The following is a 22,197-nucleotide window of genomic DNA, read 5'->3' as shown; positions in this document are numbered from 1 at the left end:
CAGTATCCAATACAGTATTTAAATGCATTACTCAATTTAAAAAAAAACATTTGAAGATATTAAAAAATCAATGTAAAGGAGTTTTCCTGTTATTTTCAATTAGTATATCACTTATTCCTCGATTCTAAGTGATATTCAAAAGAAAAACATATTTTACAATTTTTCAATTTCAACCGAATTCTGAAAAGTATTTTTTTCTCTAAAATCAATTACGCTGAAACTTTTCCAGGAGAACTAGATTTAATTTTTTACTTCTTTGGTCCTCCAATTTATAGCGATTATTGAGGTTGATGTTTCCATATCCGAATTTCAATTGTTCAAGTAATTCCAATTAAATAGTATCAATTTTGTAGTAAATTCAATTCAACAAGCAGATTCTACTGCAGCCATATGCCCGTCTGCAGTAACGTTTGGAGCAATTATCGGATAATCTAAGAACTGTCATTTTTCATCGAGCAATTCCAATTTCAGAAAAAAGTGCTTCTTATCCAGTTGTCTGCGAACAATGTAAATCAGTTGATTTCTCCTACGTGCATTCTGCAGCTGAAAAGTATGGTGGACAAAATATCGCATCCCTGAAAACTATACGGTGGCGTGTAATCAGACTATGTAATTCAAAAATTTCCTGAGATGCAAGCTTTCTGCTTTCAAATTATCGAATAATTCAACTAATACCATCATTATTTCCATTTGAAGACAGAAACTTAATTCCTAACCTACTTTTCACTTTACAAATCATCAGGTTTTATTATGTTCTTTGGGTTATGTTTATACTCATATAGTTCGAGTGTTAGATCTCTTATGGTTTTCTCGGATGCGATATTTTGATTTTTGTACTGTAACCCCTACTCCAATCACCAATACACTACACCGTATCCGTGGTGGTGGTGGTGTTGGTTGTGACTGTGATGTGATGTGTGCTGGTGAGACTGAGATTATATATAAATATAGTGGTTGTAGGGTAAATCCTAAAGTTATCTTGTGATATCGATATTATTCGTTCGATAGCACAACCTTTTAAAATCATTCTAAACTCCAAAACAACCTAAAGCTAGAAATTTACTAAAGATTCAGTCAAGTAGGCTATAGGAATTTCTAAACAAGATAGAAGGTAGAACATTTAACCAAAAATGTTTACATTATAAATACTAATACATTATTTACAATAAACTATTGTTTATTAAATAATATCGATAAATATATCGACAACTGGACAGTGTATAGTGCTATATCGTGATGGTAGAGAGAGAAATGACAAAGAACGAGTAAGAGCCTATAATAGTCTGAAATTGGATGTCTTGAATGGGGAATTGAAACTTGTACCGCACGACAGACCACACCATATGACGATGTATCCTCAGTTCAAGACTTCAAGCTTGATATCGTATGCCAACATGTTGGTTCGGAGTTAGTGTGATGGATCTTACATTTTATTAATATTTAGTTATTGTGTCATTGTACCTGTAAAAATAAGATTGGTGATCACTCTGTTTTCAGAAAATTGTCAAAATGTCAAGTAAAAGCATTACAGAAAATATTCTTCACTATCAGAGAGACATTGACAGATGCCCGGAAAATGCAGCACGGGTAAGTAATTATAATTTATTTCCTCATTCTTCGTAGCAAAAGAAAACTATTCTCTTTTTCTTCTGTTTAAAAATAAGCTTTAATACAGGCATCCTTAAATTTAGTGTTGATGCACCCTAAAAAATAACTTCTTACGTTGCCAAGGTGGCAGTTTCATCTAGGTGAAAGTAATTGCAAGTTGAATTAAATTTAATTTTTACCTAATTTATGAATTTAAGAAACTTACTTTACCTAGTGGATGATACTTTTTTCTTTCCTACAATACAGTTGCACATCAATGTCACTTTTCTAGTGTAATACTTACCATTTTTGGCAAGTCATTATTAACTTGTTACAATATCCCTAATTAAAATTGTATAGGTGTTAATCCAATTTACCATGTAATTAAATTATTAATCAATATCTTTGGAAATTACCAGTATAAGTTTTTTTGACCTATTTAATATTAACATTGAACAGAATAACGTATTACCTAACTTGAAAACATATTGAAACAATTATTGTGAAGAACCTTGTTGATTAAAACTATAAAAACAATTGATTGTGACACATAATACTAAATCTGTGTAGGTATCTAAATTTCTTCAATGGCTTTATAATATTTTAGAAAATTAATCATTCAAGTAAGTTCATCTGTATCTATATAATTAAGTAGTGTAAATTTTTAATATACCTATTTTTATATTTTTCTTACATTGCAGCGATATTATCACATTATTCAATATTGTTGATGCTGGAGGTCTTTATGTGCTATAATTTATGGTACCTTATCCGTAGGCTATTTATATTGTTAAAATCCGATGCTCAGATGAGTACGCTTTGTATTATTATTATTGAATTATGGCTAACCATTCACCTACGGTACCTTGTTATTCATTCTGTGAGTTGATAAGTTTACCTTAGATTGAGATGAAGAAGTAATAGGTCTATTTTAAAATGTATTTATTTACCTATCAATATTTTTATTAAATGTTTACCCTACCGTAAACGTTATAAAGTTTTTGGAAAAACATAAACCAGCAATTAATGAGTTTTGAGTTATTTTTGAAACACAGAATACAAATTGTTGCAATGCTAGGGGCTTCCAATTATGTTATGTAGGCCTACTCATTCATTAATCAACTACCAAGACAATACTACTGATTTTTCAAATAGTCTAGGCTACTATTAGTCTATTTAGCCTAGGACTATATCTTGGAATTTGGAATTAGAATAGAATTCATAATAAAAAGGCACTATGTTATTTGTGACACATTGGTTCATGACCATTTGGTGTCACGTCTATTAAAGTTCAATGTAGCATAATTTAAAAAATTGTATATTTTACAACAAAATTGTGTTTCAGATGAAGCGCTGCATTCAAAGACTGCATGCACTTCCGGTGACTGTTCAGCATCTACAGGAAACTGGCATTGGAAAGTCTGTCAACGCATTGAGAAAGTATGGCGGAGAGGTTGCTGAAGCAGCAAAATTTCTAGTTCATAAATGGAAATTAATGGTCATCGCGGAAGAAAATAATGGCCAAAGTGATGATGCTTCCGATGGAGAGAATAACTCCAATCATACAGACAAAAACAAAAAGGAAAATTCGTCAAGAAAAGAAGACACAAATCGTCGGGATGAATCATCGCAGAATAGTGAACGAAAGCCTCTTTCTGACTCAATCGACAGGGATAGAAAGAGGAAAGATCAAAATAAAAGTAGTCGAGAGGATGATAGAAGAGAGAAACATGGTTATCGTAGCTCTAGTAAATCTGAAAGATCAAGAGAAAATTCCTCTAGTGGTAAAAGGAGGAAAGATTCCAACTCTGAAAATGATGATAGGGCTGTAAGTTCCAAGAAAAGAAGACGTAAATCGTCATATTCGCCCACATCTGACAAGGAGTCCAACTCTAGTGAGGAGGAGACAAAAGCTAGCAAGAGAAGCTCGTCTGGATTTGACACATCAATCGTCAAAACTGAACCAGAGACATCAGATGATGAAGAAAGTGCAGCTGAAGACTGTGATGATAATAACTCTGAAGATGAACAAGGGTCAAGAAGTTCGGCTGCGGCGGAATCTGAGAGGGGATCATCTCCAAATAACAGTGACAGAGAGGCATCTGGAGCTGAGGAGGAAGAAAGCAGCGAAGAAGAAACTATCAAAATCAAGGAAGAACCCAAGTCAGATGATTCAGATGATGAATCAAAGATCAGTTCTCAAGGTGATAAACATAGTAATAGTAGTAGACACCATTCAAAGGGTGATGATCGTAAACATTCGTCATCTAGAAGTCATCATTCGGAAAAAAGTAGCAGTAGTAATCATAGTGATAGTAGGGTTAGAGATAGGGATCGCAGAGAAAACGGTAGTTCGCATTCTAGTCACACGAGTAGTAAGAATGGCAAAGACCATACCAAACCAAAGTCTGATAATAAAAGTTCCAGTGCTAATTCTTCAAGCGATAGAAGTAAGAGCCGCGAAGGTAGAGTAGAAAAAAACGGAATCAAGGATACAGACAACAAAAGTCGACATTCGTCATCTAAGGAGAGAACTTCGAGTTCGAGATCAAGCAGCAATCATAGATCGAGCAGTTCTTCAAAGGCAGCTGATGACCAAGTCAAGGTGAAGAAAGAGAAGATTTCGGAGGATCATAGTGAACGATCTCCACGAAAAGACTCGCATATTGACTCATCTAGAAAATCTTTCAACTCATTAAATGAAGTAAAAGTAAAAGAGGAAATTGTTGAATCCAAAGTGAAAATAAAAGTTGAAAAGCCGTCTGAGGAGGAAGGAATCCACAGTGGATCAGGTGTGTTACTGTTTTTGAATTGATACCAATCATATTGCATGACTTATTATGGAGTCACTATCATTTTGTTGTTCAAATGATGACTTGAAAACTCTGTTTATTATGTTAGAATTAATTTCATTAAATGATGAAGGTCATTTTATAAGCTTCATTCAGTAATTCAATTTTTTCTATTTCATTTTACAATTTGAAATAAGTTATTCTAATTGTTTGTAGAGTGAAGTAGGCATATCGTAGAATTTAATTCATGTTTTTCTAGAATATTAGGCTATATCTGCATGAATATCATTTGTATAAAATCTTATTGTTTTCGGTATTGAATGGGGTTTCTGCTTTTTATTTTATATGAAAGTCTCTTTTTTAAATAAAAATCGTTACATTCTAAACAAAAGATTTTTAATGAATTAGCTTTGAAAGGTTTCTTAATAAAATGAAAACTATATTTTATCACGTACTAAAATGTGTTGCACAAATGTAACTCACTTTCATAAAACTGACGTCATGCTATTTTGATGGTCGTACTATATTTCCAGAAAAAATTAGTTATTCAAATCTACAAAAATATAGTAGTTGTTTTTCCATTATGGAAAAGTCCTAGATGTTGTTAAACTTGAGTTTTGGATGTATTGTAATCACTTAAAAATTGTGAATATTATGTTCCAAATTATTATTCTTCTAAGAATATTTATTGATAATGAAGTTATCGAATTGACCCAAAGTTAGTAGACAAACTAACGTTGGAATTGACCATCTTTTGAAATATGATTTGAATGAACGAAATTAAATATATAATGTTTTTCTTACAGGTGCTAGCTTTGGTGCAGCTCTGCTTGGTATGACAGGCCCAGTTAAGAAAAAGAAAAAATCATCTGATGTTAATGGAACATCTAATAAGTCGGATTCATCACCCATTACATCTCCAAGCAAAGATAAAGCAAAATCGTTCAGCAAATCTAAAGAATCGAGGGCATCTTCATCACCATCTCCAAGAATAATGTCGAATTCCTCATCACCGTTTTTGTCAAATAACGAGGTAAAACACTCATCTGATAGCATCCAATGCTCATTCTTATTTCTGAGAACATGGTCTATGAATTTTTTGTGGAATTTAGTGTTACTTTATAGAGTTACAGAGCATGCGCTGATTTTGTATGTGCAAATGATTGAATACTTTGAAAAAATAATATAATAGAATAGAAAAAACGTTTATTGAATAAATAAGCTACCTTAAGCGAACCTCAAAGAGGCTGCTTGACAAGGTACTATTATACAAAACATGTAAATTCAAATATAATTATACATATATCAGTGAACTTTATTTTCACTTAACAGTTAAATTCACTTATCAGTTTATTACACTGTCAAATTTATTTACAGAATTTACTTAACAGTTAAAATTATCATGATATTAATTAATTAATTGTTGGCTCAGCTCTCAAAAATCTAAAGAGTATTATAATATATAGTCAACCTGAACTTACATACAAAAAATAGAACAGAATGAATTACAACAATACAATACATTAATAATGAGTTACATTATGTTACATCTAAAGTGAAATTATTCAACCAAATCTTTAAATTTCTTTTCAACAGGCGCATATTAACAAACTCAGCACAATTATCGGGTAAATCATTGAAAGTTCTTGGTACAATGTAGATTAAGGTGTTTCTGGCTAAATTATTTGAAATAAATGGTACAACATACCTCTCATTCCTTAAATCATATCGATTAACATTCATAACTAAATATTTTTTGCAGAAGTAATTTTCTAAAATCAAAGTAAACAGAAATATACCTTTTATATTCAAAACCTTGCATCTATTCAAAAGGTTCTCATATAAAATATCTCCCTGAGAATTGCTGACCAAACGTAAAATCTTCCTCTGTACCGAAGATATTCTCCTAAGATAAACATTGCTAGCAAATCCCCACCCTTGCAATCCATATCTCATAACAGACTCTCCCAAGGCTATATACATCATCCTCTTCACTTTATTAGGTATTAAATCTTTAATATAATACATTTTGGCCAATACCTGTTTGAGTCTATTACAAACATTTTTTATATGAATATCCCAACGAAAATAACTGTCAACTGTTACTCCTAAATACTTATAATTTATACAATTCGATATAAACTGACAATCTCTTGTACATATGAAAATATCTTGCTCCTGCAGTTGGAAACATTCACAGCAATGGTGCTTAACTTTGAGTTCCCTAATTCTTTTCATGTAGGATGAGGTTATATGTAGCACCTTGGTTTTGGTGACATTTATATTTAGACAATTATTATGACACCATTTAGCTAGAGTATTGGTATCATGTTGTAACCGGGTTTCGGCCACATCTAACGATTTATGAGAGGAAATCAACAATATATCATCTGCAAACATAAAAATCTTACAGTGAATCAAACATCTAGGTAAGTCATTTGTGTAAAGTAAAAACAGCAAAGGTCCCAGGACTGATCCTTGAGGCACTCCCACATTTGAAGTCCTTTCTTGACGTAAATAGTTCCCAATTTTAACAACAAATTTTCTATTCTCCAGATAACTTTCAAATAAGCTGAGTACAGGTCCTCTTATACCAACACTAGATAGCTTTTGTAATAAAATTTTATGATCTATAGTGTCAAATGCTTTTGAAAAATCTATAAAAAGACAGGTTATGAACATTATCCTTCAAGTTACCATATATATATAATTAGACAAATTTGACAACAATTTATTTGTACCTAACCCTTTCATAAAACCATATTGAAAATCATTGATGATATTATGCTTATGCAGGAATAAATTCATCCTCTCGTCAATATATTTTTCGAAATTTTTTTCAAAAATTGCTAATATGGCAATTGGCCTAAAATTCTTAAAATTAGAGAATTCACCATTTTTATGGATGGGTCGGACAACAGAAACTTTCATAAGGTCAGGTATACTTCGGGATTTGATAATTTTATTAATTTATAAGCAATTGTAAAAATGAAACCATGTCATCCTTCAAGAACAATATTTCTTTTAACCTTATATTATCAAAACCAGATGATTTATTTCTATCAATTTTCAGTCTTTTCAGTGATAGTCAATATGGGTTTAGACCTTTTAGAGGAACTGGAATGGCTATCTCTGAATTTATGAAGCACTGCATGTATTCCATTGATGAGAGGAATAGAGTTAAGGGCAGTTTCTTTGATATGTCCAAGGCGTTTAATACTATAAAGCATGATATTGCAGAAACTGAGGTTTTATGGCTTTGATAATAATGCAGTCAATCTGATTTCCTCTTACTTAAATGATAGATTTCAGGCAGTCTTTTATAACAACTGCTTCTCAAAATTTTCTGAAGTGAGATTTGGTGTCCCTCAAGGTTCTACACTGGGGCCACTTCTTTTTATCATTTATGTTAATGATCTTCCAGCTGCCATAAGCAATGATTTTTTTAAGTCATTCATGTTTGCTGATGACTTGGCTATTCAGATCAAATGTAATAATTGTTAAATTACTCTCAAAATTGTGTTAATTTAATTGTTGAAGACTGGTCTGCTGCAAATTCACTCTGTCTTAACAAGGACAAAACCCAAATGTTGGATTTTGGCTTCACTTCTAGTAGTGACAATAAAAAATTTTTGGGCATCACTTTACAGTATAATCTTAAGTGGGAGACTCATGTAAACTTATTATTGACCGAGCGAAGTGAGGTCTGAGATTCAAGTCGACGGTTTGGCATTTCTCTTAATGTTTAAATGTTTGTATGTTTTTATGTTGCGCATTTACGGCGAAACGCGGTAATAGATTTTCATGAAATTTGACAGGTATGTTCCTTTTTAAATTGTGCGTCGACGTATATACAAGGTTTTTGGAAATTTTGCAATTCAAGGATAATATAAAAGGAAAAAGGAGCCTCCTTCATACGCCAATATGACCGTAAAAATCAGACTATAGAATTATTCATCATAAATCAGCTGTCTAGTGGACTATAATACTACCCGTTCAAAAACATCGAACATCTTGAAAATGTATCTTTCCATTAACGTTAGTAGACAGTTGACTATAATACTACCCGTTCAAAAACATCCAACATCTTGAAAATTGTATCTTTCCATTAACGTTGTAGACAGTTGCAGCCAGACCTGATAACAGCGCTCACACTCACATTCCGGGACGACACGTCACGGTACGATATAGGACAGAAAGCTCTATGTTTATTTAGGATTTTTTCTAGACATTTTAATTGATAAATTATTTATTAATTTTTGAGAAAACATAACAACAGGTCAATGTAACTCACTGAGCGCGAGGTCTACTGTTCACATAACTACTAGTTTAAGAGAGTTGAGAAAACATAACAACAGGTCAATGTAACTCACTGAGCGCGAGGTCTACTGTTCACATAACTACTAGTTTAAGAGAGTATCTAAAGGTTTATTTTTATTGAACCGTTTGAAATTCGTTGTTAACCCAGTTGTACTAATTACTGTTTATTATGCGTATGTACATAGCCATTTGTCTTATGGTATTGTTGCCTGGGGGAATGACACTAACGTTAAGAGACTGTTTTGCAAAAGCGTGCAATAAGAGTGATTGCTCATGTCCATGGTCAAACACATTGTAAACCTCTATTCCAACAAATGAAAATATAAACTGTCTCTGCTATCTATGCTTTTGAGTGTTTAATGTATATTAAGAAGAATTTGGCATTTATTCCTTTGAATAATAGGCTACTGTTCATAATAATTTTACTAGGAATGCGTCTGCTCTTAGAGTGAATCAATGTAATTATTCATACACACTAAATGGTTTTATTGAGTATGGCATCAGACTGTTTAATAATTTACCTGATAATTTTAAATGTCTAGAGACTAAATGTCTTAAGAATAGAATAAAAACTTTCCTTGTTGAAAAATGTCCATATAATAAAAATAAACTGTTAGATAATATGTGATACATAATCTGTGATCTTTTGACTGTTTTAACTTATCTGTTTTATATGTTTTGACTTTGTTATGCATTTTGAAAAAATGTTACAGCAATAAAAGAATTTGATTGATTGATACAGATCGAGTACACACACCTTGATATTGAGTGCTGTATTAATGGAGTTAGTTCATCTTCCCTTGTATATTGGATCACTGATCTTTTAATAATTACAATAATTGGTAGAAAATAGGTGAAAATAATTTTCGATTATATTGGAACACTCAACCAAGTAAGGAATTATCTCCCATTGTACACAATCACAGAGATATTTTCATTATTGTTTGTAGGTAATTTTCCAGACAAAATTATTTAAATAAAAACAATGATATTGTACGTCATAATATTTTTCTGAAGATTTATTAGTTTTGATAGTTCTGAACTAATCTCTGGCATAGAGAAAATATTATGTAGAGAAAAGATGTCTTCATTATTTGTCTATGGTTCTGGTTATTCAATTAAAACTCTGAAAGAATCACAATTGAAATAGCTGTTCAAAATATTTAACAAATTTCATGGTAAATGATCAACTATTTTCCACGTACATACTGAACTTGACCTCTTGTATTTCAGCAAGATCTTCTGTCATCTAATATCAAGCTGAAGCCACTGGATGTGGACTTGGCGGCCACCTTACCGGAAATCTCGGCCAATTACCGACCCATGCCCTCCTATTCGCCTTCCTACCCCGATCAAGTCAGTCCATTCAAGACCAACAAGGAGCTCACTCAAGAAGAAGCTCTCTCTAGCATACTTTCAACCAAGGGTCAAAGGTAGGCCTATCATCAATCATACACTGTTATCCGTATTTTTTGCGTGTATCGTGTTATTCTTTAGGCTCTCGACATTATAAATCAAGCTATTCATTCTCTGTGAGCTTGTGCCAGATAAAGATTTTTAAAATTTTCATTTCATTTCCAGCTGTTGGTGGAACTTATTCCAAAAATGTTTTGTGTGAGTTTGTAACGGGTGACCCAGAATAACGGGAACTTTTAAAAACACCATAAAACAAAAGTGGGAAGGGCAAAAATGATTTAATTTAAACAAATGTGAAGTTCAAGGCTTGCCATTTAAGAAATTATTAATAACATCTATCACTTTTTGACAATTACTTCATTTAAATGGCTTCCTCCTGATTGTTCAAATCTGTCTTGACGATTCCTCATTGATCGCTGCAATATCTCATTTGGGATATCGCGAATTAAATTTTGAATTTGTTTTAATTTTAATTAATTAAAAATTATTGCTCAAATTGTATGCGAAATCCACATTGCACGGCACTTAATGGCAACTGTGCAAGTAAGGTAACCGTGTAATCTCACGATTAGATTGCGTTTTATGGTCCCATGGCGAACTGTCCTCCTGCGATTTTCTGTTTTTGGAGCTATCTCAAAATCAAGTTTTCACAACTTGACCAATAACTTTTGAATTATAACAGACAATTCAGAATGGAATTAACAATATCCCAGCTGAAATGTTGCAGCAATCTTTCAGGAAACTCAACACAGATTTCAAGAGTGTATTCGTGCAGGAGGAAGCCATCTTAATGAAGTAATTATCAAAAAGTGAAAGATGTTATTAATAATTCTCAAATGGCAAGTCTTGAACTTTACATTAGTTTGAATAAAATCATTTTTGCCCTTTCCACTTTTGTTTCATGGCGTTTTTAAAAGTTCCCGTTATTCTGGGTCACTCGTTTTTCGTACCAAATACGTTAAGTTGGTGTAGTACATTTTGAAAGTGTTCAGATTATTTTGAAAATGAGTCTTTGGTTAGGTGTCAGTTCTTAATCTCAAATTCATAATGTTTTTTAATAGTTTGTTGACTGACTATATATCTATTCATTAATGTATTTTTTGTTGAAGTGTTTTGTGTCAGATCTGCTTTTATGTTCTGCCCATGATTGTTTTCGATGGCTTGTAGTTAAAAATTCTCAAAGATAATTCGTGTCGGCTCTACAAGTGAGATGTTGGCCTCAAGAAGATATTGAAACGTTGGTCTCTTGTATTGATCAGGCCTCAAATTCCTCAGATATCAACAAGGAAATGATATTATTGTTAGAAGCTGGCTGTAAACGATTGAACTGTGCTCGGATTTTACACTCTCTTGGACTTGATAAATTGAAAAAAAAATCAAATAAAATAGTATTTAGCCCACCGTAATATAAACGGTTTGTTCACAACATTCCCCATGTATTTGGGTCGAACAGGAACACCTTACGAATAAGGATATCCTCACCAACAGATTGAAATTGAAAAAAAAACAATCTATTAGCCTACCATAACTAATCAATACTCACCAAATTATATTGAAGCGAGAATGCATTGTAGATAACATGAAAGTGTAGTTGCATAATCATTGATATCAATCATGATTTCTGTTGTGCTTTAATTTTAACTAATCTATTCTCAATTCCATTTCAGAATGAAGGTTTTCTCCGGTAATCGTGGTGCTGGAAACACCAAAATACCTTCTCTGTTTACGTTGTGTGTGCATGTTCTACGCGAAAATATCGATGGTAATTATTATTGAAAATGTTCTGGTTCTCTTTCTAAGCCCCCTATGTTCTATTCACGTTCAAAGCTTTTTGTTTAAACTTGAAATGTAACACAATATAATAAATGTGACCATATCTTCTCGTAAACCTAGTTTAGCGTTAAACGTAGATTGTGCTCATGGGCCTAAGACAGGTAATTTGCTGAGAATGTTTCTATTTTGTGCTGCTTTATTTGAATAGTCAACTTGGGTTATTCGAGTTGACTTGAAAATTCTATTCATTCTGATTCAAGGGTAGAGTTTATGCTTACTGTTTATGAAAAATAACATTGAATATCAATAGTAATTGTTGACCTATGTGGTTAAACTAATCTTGTGGTTTGCATTCCTAGTTATTAAAGCCTCGGTCTCCGGATGTTATGAGTAGGCCTATTGTTGTAAATTCACATTATAACACCAATAAACATTTTCATATCTGTTTTCGTTTTTAGTTCCATGCTAATTATTAGAAAAAATCTCGTGTAGCTAAATTTATATCAAGATGCCACTGATATCAAGAGCAAACTTGGAAATATTCTATATATTACATACTTAGTTTAAAATATTCCTGAAAGTCTGTGATAAATGGAGCTCTGGCAAAATATATCTATGTCAAATTTCTGTTCTATATTTTTAAAACTTTTCCCCTCAGAATTGGCCTTTTACTACAACTCCTATAGTGAGGTTCACGTTATAATGACAGTATATGATTAATTTTGGTATTGCTATTCTTGTCTATCAACCGACAAAACTGATAGCGCTTTCCTTTTCTAGCTCCGCAACGTTTCCAGATCGGTTTTAACAATGTAGAAATACAATTAAGTAACAAATTATCTATCTAAATCAAGAAAAATTATTTTTCAATCATTGAAAAATATTTTTTATTGAATTGGATATAATTGATAATTTTTAACAAGAATGAACAGTTCATATTACATCAAATACACCGGTACTGCTATCTGCTATCCTCTATAGAAGTCAGTGGAAAGACATAGGATCGGCAACAGACACTCTCCTATATTTCTCCACTGCCTTTGTAACCTGAACCTCACTATAGCACCTAAGGGCCGGTTCCCGAGCTAGGAATTTAGCTAAGTTCTAGACTTTTAACAGCTGGAGTCAGGAAATTGGCTTTCCGAAACGGGGTGTAGTCGTAGTCCACGTATAATTTAAATTTCTAAAAACTAGAAAACTGAACACAAAATAAAATAAAGAGAAAATTGTGTTAAGTTTCAGCTATTTTGAATTATCTAGGAATGTTTCATTTCTTCAAAGAAAAATTATTCCAATTATAGAAAAGAGAAAATAAAGATTATCATAAAAACTAAGACTACCTATTTTCTGACTCCAGCTGTTTAAAGTCTAGAACTTAGCTAAATCCCGAGCTCGGAAACCGGCCCTTTTTGTCAAATTATGAAGAGTTTTAGGTTGGTATATGATTACATATATGGTTAATGGCTCTATTAGTTTGCAGCTATATGGTTTGTCTTTTAATATTTAGCGTTGGAGTATACTGGAGGAGTGCCTTATGACCTGCTGAAGCCAGTTCTGGAACGAGCAACATCCGAACAGTTGTACCAACTGGAACATCACAATCCCTACCTGATAGGCGATTCCGACGAGCTGTGGGAGTTCCATTGTAAAAAGGATTTTCGTGGCCAAAATCGCGAAGAAATGGAGTCCTGGCGAGATCTCTATCTGGTAATGTTATATTCATCAATTACATTCAGTTTTAAATTAATGAATTGATGAATTCATCAATCCAATCAAGTAATGATATAAAAATGATTATATTGTTAGATGGCAGATTTATGTGAAGAGTTTCATGTATTCGTTGAAAATTGCCTATGAAAATGGCTAATTGAAATGAAATTTTTTTAATATTGATCATATCAATTCTAGCCATTCAAATTTCAAACTTGAGAAGAGCTGGCTGTTGAAATTGCTCGCTTCATAACGGCGAGTATACAATAAGCTGTGTACGTGTACTGTGTAGGCAACGTAGTCAATTATCCCTGTATTGAAGGACTTCTAAATTTCCATAAAATATGCCCCTGGTTTTCTTTAAGATGCATAACGCTGAAGTATATGTTTAAGTACTCCCCTATTGAAATTATTTGTTCGGTTATATGAAATTTCTGTCTTATTGATTTACTAGTTGAGCTTCTCTGTGAGAATCACAAAATGATAGTGTACTCACTGTGACACGTGTTCTTCTAAGTTGTGTGGCATTTTCAGACTGGCTGCTTAGTCTTAGAATCACATATAGCATAATTTCTTCTTACAAAGTCACTTGATGAGTATATTAGTTTCCGCAATAGAAAAAAGAATGAACCCACACCATTTGTCTATTTGTGGACACTCAACCGGAAGCTTAACACTTCAGAACCATGCCTTTGAAGCAAAACACGGAATTAGGAATGTCATGTACATTCAAGTTCCGGACATTTCCAATTCCGCCCTCCCGGAAGCTAGTGTAAGCAAATTTTGTCCCTATGTGCATGCTGCTTTATAATTGAAAATTTAACAACTGTAAAATTACAATATTTCGTCATTTTTCAGCGATGCTTCGATCAGAGGGAGAAAAAATTTAAAGAGCTTACTGAAAAAGTAACACAAAAGAAGATAATTGAAAGTATTCCTATAAAAAAGACCAAACTAGCATATGTGGACTCAGTTGTCAAGCCTCCTCGAAACATTGCAAGGAAACAGGTTTGTAGTGGTGTATACATTAATTTAATTCATTATCAATAGATAATTTTGTAGTAAACAGCTCATTTGTAACAATTTTTCCGCATTTTTTTGGATTCGATATTATTATGGAATGGTTCTATAGAAGCCAAATAAATTCACTACCTATTAACATAGAGAAAATATAGTATAAGAAGATATCCGATGGTATTAGGTAGTTTTGTTCCAAATTTCAAACCAATTTTTGTCAACTCAAGCCGATTCCTGTCGACTACTGTCTATTATTACTGTTTTGGCCGGGTGACAATGTCAGAACAACACAATATATAACTACCAGCGTCACATAGATTCAATATGTTCATTGGAACATGAACACCCTACCCTTTATATACACCATGGGATATCTTCTTGTGCTATCTTTTCTATATGCTATTAATTTACTTTCTATTTGTTTTTTTGTTTCTTTAGCCTATTTGTTGATCTGATTTGACTTGAATTATTTAAATCATAGATAAACTAGTTGGTCTCTTGAACTATAGAAACTTTAATTCTTGGAAGCGAAATGTTACCTATCTTTTGGACATGTTACTGTTAATAAAATTCGATAGAAAAACGGTTTTGGGCTAAGTATGTTGCTCTCTGTTGTTGTTGTTATAACTAAATAATAATTCGTGATAGTATTATAATAAATTCATTATTTTATTAACTCGGATGTCCAGTGTTAGAATTTGCTATACATAGCGCATAACAAAAGGCCCTTGGCTGTCATTTGAAAACTATTGTCAACAATAAAAACCAGGTGCCTTCTCATTATGCGCTTGCTATAGCATAAATCTCAAAAACTGATTAAATGACATTAATTTGCAGGCAAAATTTGGAACATCATCTGCATCGTCTCAAAAGCACGAACTGGTTGCCAAGGCTATGATTGGAGGCCACTCAAGCTCAGGCGAAGTTGCCAAGGCTGTGGTGCCTCCCCCACCACAGGCCGCATCACGTTTCAACAACTCTAATTCTGCGTTACGTAAGTCTTTCATCCTATTTCAAGCTTTCATTAGTTAACTTTATTACAGAAAACGCCATATCTGGTAATCGTATTCGATTTAAGACAATAAATTTGGTATTAACCAATGTCCACATTACATTTGAGAAGAGTTGATTGAGTGTAGCATGTCTGTTCATACCACTTTAACAGAATGAAAATTCTATTTAAACTGTATTTAATGTAGCCTACATATCGCTCACCTTATATCTTCCCTTGATGTAGTGTCATTTATCGCTCACCTTATACCTGCTCTTGATGTAGTATCATCAATTTCAAATTTAAATTATTTTTTTAATGAGATTAAAAACGGCAAATCCTTGAAAATCTGCTAATTTCTCGTTTATGATTTCAAAAGTTGTTTATTTCATAAGTTATACAAGCGATTACCGTGGTACAGCATAAAAATAAGAATACACTTTACAATGCACTTTCAGCACCACAGAAATGACAGCAGATATACAAATATATATTAAGGAATATTTACTCTCGCAGAGGCATTACTGCCTGTGTGCGAGAATGAGTCTAATGTAGGAATAGGCATATGTACTTTGCAGTACTTGAATAGATCGGTTAAACTTGTTGACATTTTTAATAATGATAATAATAATGAGACTACACCCCCCCCCACTAAGAAAGGAACTACATTTCTCCCCCCTATCCCTATACCACCCCTTAGAGATCAAGACACCCCTTCCCGCCCCTGATAAGTGACGTACCCCTCCCATGCAAACCCAACAAACAGATGAAGAAACAGATCACCCACAAAGGCGTGAAAACGCCAACTATAAAAGTACTGTAGTATAATAATACTGTAATAGTAATAGTAAATACATGAGTTTTATGTGTTACCACACTTCTACCCACTTGAGATGGGCGAATTAGAAAAAGTGTTATATCATTTCCATGTTTATTAATTGAAAAATACGACAACACAAGACTGCGCCCGCTAAAATCTCAATTGATCAAGTCAGTCAATGATATCAAGGAAATTTGAAAAATCTTGAAATTTCACTAGAAATAAAGTCAGCAGGGCAGGAAGCTCTCCTATTGGCTGATTTGGTTGACGCCTGAAAAAACTCTTGAAAAACTCCTGATGCGGTCTGGATTTTAGTATTTTAAGTGCCACAAATACCAAATGAAAATGTTCCATTCGAGCCATTTTTTTCTTATGTATATTAATTATGTAAGCAATATTTGCCTACACCCAATATGTAAGGGAAAAAGAACTATGAATACAAAAAATGAACAGAATAACTAGAACTTTAATGAGTCTTTAACATATTAAATTTGAACAAAACAAGATTAATTTGATTATAAAACAATATTTTATATGAATTAATGGGGAAACACTCTCTTGCTGCTAATGAGGATTCAATGTTTGTGGTTATGAAAAATTTAAGAACAATGATTCAGTAGTCACCTACCTTTTTGAAATAGCTTCCCACTTTGGCATCCACTGGTATTTCGCGGCGTTAATTATTAATTAAAAATCAAAATAACTGATCTAATGAAATGCGTTCAGATCCCGTCCTATTCAATAATACAATTCTCTTTAAACTGCCCGAACTGCGACAGGAAAACTGTATTATAAAAACAAGAGCAAAATCTATCCCCTTCACCAGAACAGCCGGACTTTACTCACAGTCCTAACGAACGAGCTCACACACTGACCCAAAAGTAAAATTTTGGGTATTAAATATAACTCAGTCAATGCCAAACATGAAAGCCATTTCAAGTAGGCTACATATTTTTATCAGTCGCACAAGCGGCACGTTTGTTATTAAAAACAAAATAGATCTATTATTAATTTTGACAACAAATGAAATAAACAATCTTTCTGTCGATGACAAAAATTGTTCAAGGACAAAAACACTGTTCATTAAACTTTTACAATTTAAAACTAAAATCCTGATCAATATGAGATAAATATATGATTCATATATATGTCCCATATGACCAGGTGACAATTATAATAACAAAAAAAAATTTGAGAAAAATAAGTCGGTAAACATAAATATCTGTGTTGACACATTGGTCACACACGGCCAGTAACAGTTTCTCAATATAAAATATGATAGGCCGTGTGAATCCAATGTGACACCACATCACCGTGTTTGAGAATATGTTTTTTATCTTCATAAATATCTCATTTAGAATGACAATGTTTTGAACTATCTGAACCAAATACATTTGAGCTTTGAACATCTTGAAGTAATGCCAATTGAATTATTTATCAACAGAAAACACTATTTTTACTATTATCATTATTACATTGCTTATTTGATCTTCATGAATTTGCTCATATTTTATGTTATTATTACCTATATTATCATTGCTGCAACACTAAACCTCATACTCATTTATTTGAAATACTCAGACCTTTGTGATAATACAGACATTCAGGCCGGTTGCAGACGAACCACAATCGCATGTGGGATATGGAAGCTACTATTTTCCTTCTGTGGTACCACAAACGCAGCGCATATGGAATGCATTGACAGTGCCACTGAAACCACCGATACTTCCACATGGCGTTGCGCCAGGACCTCCTCTATATTCTAACGAACCTGAGCCTAGAAAAAAAATGGTCGCCGTATGTGGTGGTCTTATAGAAATTCCTACTGAGAAAAAAATCACTTATCAGCTGTTAGAGAGCGTTTCAGTTTGTCAAAATCTCAGTTCGTCTAGTTCCCGTTTAAGATATCAATGCCGGCCACCACATACGGCGGACATTTTTTTTTTTTTTTTTTGTAGACGCAGGTCCGGTATATAGGAAGTCCTGGTTGCGCGCTGTGGTAGCGATTATTTTCCTTGCGATTGTGGTACCATTGGTTTGATCATCTCGCTTCCCCTAGCTTCTGTACCACAATTGCACTAATTAGCGTTTTCTCAAATGTAGTGTGAAAGACTCTCTGCGTTAGTCGTATTGTTCTGTGGTATGTCAGTCCGACATCCCTCATGCGATTGTGATTCATCTGCAACCGCCCTTACCGCTTTGTGAGACCAGTGTGGTCCCACTATTAGCCGGCCAATGCGTGTTTCATAGACTATTGGTCATGCCCTTCCATGTGAAATGCATTAGAATAGGATCTGTGATATCACAGGAGACTCACTAGGCATCACACTATGTGGTTACACAATGGTCTCACGCAGCTGTTTAAGCTAGAACTCTGTGAATCCATGTTGATCTCCCGCGGAATTCAAAGTGTTTTGAATCGCAAATTCATTGCGATTTTATTAATTTATTATATGTTTTTCCAGTGAAAAAGAAGAAAGCTCCGCTGATGGCGAAAACACTTCAATTTATGAAAGGAAACCGAAAGAAGTGGTAATGAGTGAATAAGACTGTACCAACGTTTTAGACTGAATGGCTGAATTTTTTATCCTTTAACAATGTCTGTGTAGAATGCACCAACTTTTTTAAGTGTGTAAGAGTTGGCAGGAGTTCCATCGTAGAATGGCTATTAACTTTCAATTTAATTTTAGTGTTGATTTCACTGTTGTTTCTGAAATTTTATTTCAATTTGGCCAAATTTACGCTATAATAATTATAATGTTAGACATCTATATACGTAATTAGGTTTATAATTTTTGTCAAACAGCATTCACTTTTGTTTCTGAAATTTTATGTTTATTATGACCGAATGTCTCTATAGTTTTAAATTTTATAATTTGACATACATGCGTGATCATGTTCATAATAAGTATTTTCAGCAAAATGCGGAGTACGATATCATACAACATACTGCTTAGTTATCCAGTTATTTTTATTACATTGTCATAATGTCCACATTCAATACTAGCGCGAGTGCTGTTCTTGCCTCGCTTGGGATTAGAATTCTAAACGCCCAGAAAGGAAAGTCTAATGGGGTAAAACGAAATTTGCTGGCCTCTGTATTCAGCTGCATGGTTCTTGAGAACACTAAAACTTATTACTTGGTTTATGTAAACCAATTTTATTCCTTGTTTTATGTGAACGGTTAGAAACACCGGTCTCTGAAAATTTGATTTGTTTTTCCTTTTCTAGTTTTTTTGCGATTTTTGTCAAATCAAGCAATCTGACAGAAAAACTCACTCTTACCTTCTTTATATAATACAATTTCGATCAAAATGATAATTAAATAATTTGGAGTTCTCTATCCTCATTGAGTGTCCCGAGTTGAAATTTTTCAAAAACATTCGAATTTTCGTAAAAATCGAAACTTGGGGGAAATTCCGTTTTTAATGGATTATCTTTTCCGATTTTCGCAATTTAAATTTATGAGGGGGTAATTTTGTGCTGTACAATCTCAGTCCATGTAGACCGTTCTATCTCAAATAGATTTCCAGGTACACTAGACTTCTAATTATTTGTTATGCATGTGAATTGGCCTAGCCTAATATTTTATTATTGCTGTCACTCGACTGTCATCTGTTTTGCACAATCATCTTAATAAATAAGGATTTTAGTGGTAAATTGTTCTATTATTCGACTTTCCAATTATATTAGTATATTTCTTAATTTTTTTAATTTTTTTCTTTGTATCATAACATCCCATATTATTTGACTTTCTTTGTGATTCATAGTTCTATTTATTATTAATCTGATTGTTTGGAACTTCATCTCCTTCATTTTGTAATAATTCTGTCATTGTTTGACGTCTAATCTCGATATTATTCTACCATCTCGATATTATTATACCATGCGTGGTAGAAAAATATCCCTTATTGCTAAAATGATATTTTTTAATAATTTTTATCGACATTGCAATAAAGAGCCATTCTACTTTGAGAACGCTAAACATTGTGATTTTATATTCTAAGAAGAAGGTCGATACAGTTGTTATAGAAATAAAAGAAATATTAGTTTTGTAGTTGATTATTAATTTGATTTACAAATACACTGAAGTGCATCTTATGCACTTTCTTGTGATATAAGCATCTTCTTAAACTAATATTGAGAAAAAATTCAATGAATTGTGCACAATTTGCAATTGAATTGATTAATACTATTAAATTACATTATTTCCAATTTGTATTATAGTACTTCACTCTTGAAATTTGTTTGTTGAAATATTTTAATATTACAGAATTGCATGACTTTTGGGTGAAAAAACTTGTTTCAAATAACTAGTGTCACACTGTATAGTGATTTTAAAAATTTTACTGTTTAGTACAAAACCACGTTTAGTAGATCACAATCTTCTTGATAATTATTTAGTGAATAAATGCTTATCCATTTTTTTATATCAAACTTTTCAACAGGCTTTGAGATATTGATATTGAGATGACATTTGTCGCTGTGCGATATCGGAAGCCAAACTACATAGAAACTACATCAATCTACTAACGTTGATTAAGTTTCTTCAAATTATCAATTCACCAAGCCAATTGTGCAGTTATATTAATATAATTATATACAGAGTGACCCAGAAATCATCACTGCTCATCATAAACTTGGTTGCATTGGTAGTAATTTTTGGGTCAGTCTGTATATTTGACACTTTGTGAGATCGGACTCTCAACTATACAGAAAATAAACAAACCTTTCTTCTTTAGATTCATTTTTCATTATATAAAATCTCTGCTCAATATATAAATAACCAGTCTTCTTTTTCATTGTTGGTTTATTGTTTAAAAGATATTTTCGCTGATATACTTTCATTACACACTATGTACAACTCATCTCGAATATACGAATTGTTTCTTTGAAATGCTGTATTTTTATTTCATACTTTACTCTTTGATATTTCAAGAAGTGATTAGGCTACATAACCTCATTTAGACTATTTTACTATCAAAATTTAGTCCAGGCAATGAATGCTCAAAAAAGGCATTTTAGAGGGAAATGTTTGAAAGACAATTTTCTACCCCACAGTTCTGTTAAGGGTAGTAAGGAGGTAAACATATCAAAAGTCCCCACCACTACCTCCTGTGCTAAGGGGGTGAGTGTGGTTTAAAGGTACCTATCATATTTTGGTTTCTCGCATAAACCTCAAAAACTATGTATCCTAAGGACTTGACTGTCATATAACAAATTAAAGCTTTATTAAATTAAAACTAACACCCCCTACATTGAAGCAGATATAACAATGAAAGGAAAACTTGGAATAGTGAAATAATACATCATTTCAAAGAGAATTCAATGCTCTACAAACCTACGATAAGCATCAGTTTTTTATGCATTGTTGGAGAGTTATAAGCCCTGAGAGACCAAAATATTGGATAAAAACCTGTTATTTTAACAATTACACAATTTCAAGAGCGAATATTTCGGGAACTGTTGGGAATATCACAAAATTCCACTAAAAAAATGTGTAGAGAATTATTTATCAAGCTTTATTTTTGAATAGTTATTTGAGTCGGTTGAACGCATTGTCCTCAAGATATGAGCGTGGAAGCAAAACGCTGAAAAATGCAACTTTTAAACCACCCTCATCCCCTTAGCACATGGGTTAGGAATGGGGACTTTTGATATGTTCTCCTCCTAACTAGTCTCAACAAAGCTGCAAAGTCAAAAATTTTGTTTGAAACATTCCCTCCAAATTCCTTTGTCAATTGGTCTATTGTTGAAAAATGGGGGTTTCA

At 32.9% G+C, this 22,197-nt stretch overlaps 1 protein-coding gene across 1 annotated transcript; it reads left to right on the top strand.

Moving 5' to 3' along the window:
* The first annotated feature begins 861 nt into the window (after window positions 1-861).
* Window positions 862-21,323, top strand: LOC111061496 (transcription elongation factor B polypeptide 3). Its single transcript, XM_039422235.1, has 9 exons — window positions 862-1,587; window positions 2,933-4,379; window positions 5,186-5,412; window positions 9,933-10,132; window positions 11,783-11,877; window positions 13,396-13,595; window positions 14,457-14,606; window positions 15,453-15,609; window positions 18,892-21,323. Exons 1-9 carry the CDS (start codon window positions 1,510-1,512, stop codon window positions 18,960-18,962), a joined length of 2,625 nt encoding a protein of 874 aa, XP_039278169.1. The 5' UTR covers window positions 862-1,509; the 3' UTR covers window positions 18,963-21,323.
* Window positions 21,324-22,197: the final 874 nt, after the last annotated feature.

The sequence above is a fragment of the Nilaparvata lugens genome, chromosome 1, assembly GCF_014356525.2.
Source record: "Nilaparvata lugens isolate BPH chromosome 1, ASM1435652v1, whole genome shotgun sequence".
Taxonomy (NCBI): Eukaryota; Metazoa; Arthropoda; class Insecta; order Hemiptera; family Delphacidae; genus Nilaparvata; species Nilaparvata lugens.
The sequence above is the reverse complement of the archived record's forward strand: the minus strand, read 5'-3'. Positions and strand labels throughout refer to the sequence as shown.

Excerpts from the sequence above, each read along its gene's own strand:
- LOC111061496 (XM_039422235.1), top strand. The coding sequence starts at position 1,510 with ATGTCAAGTAAAAGCATTACAGAAAATATTCTTCACTATCAGAGAGAC. Across the intron at positions 5,413-9,932 it reads CGTTTTTGTCAAATAACGAG|CAAGATCTTCTGTCATCTAA; the intron begins GTAAAACACTCA and ends CTTGTATTTCAG. Across the intron at positions 14,607-15,452 it reads GAAACATTGCAAGGAAACAG|GCAAAATTTGGAACATCATC; the intron begins GTTTGTAGTGGT and ends ATTAATTTGCAG.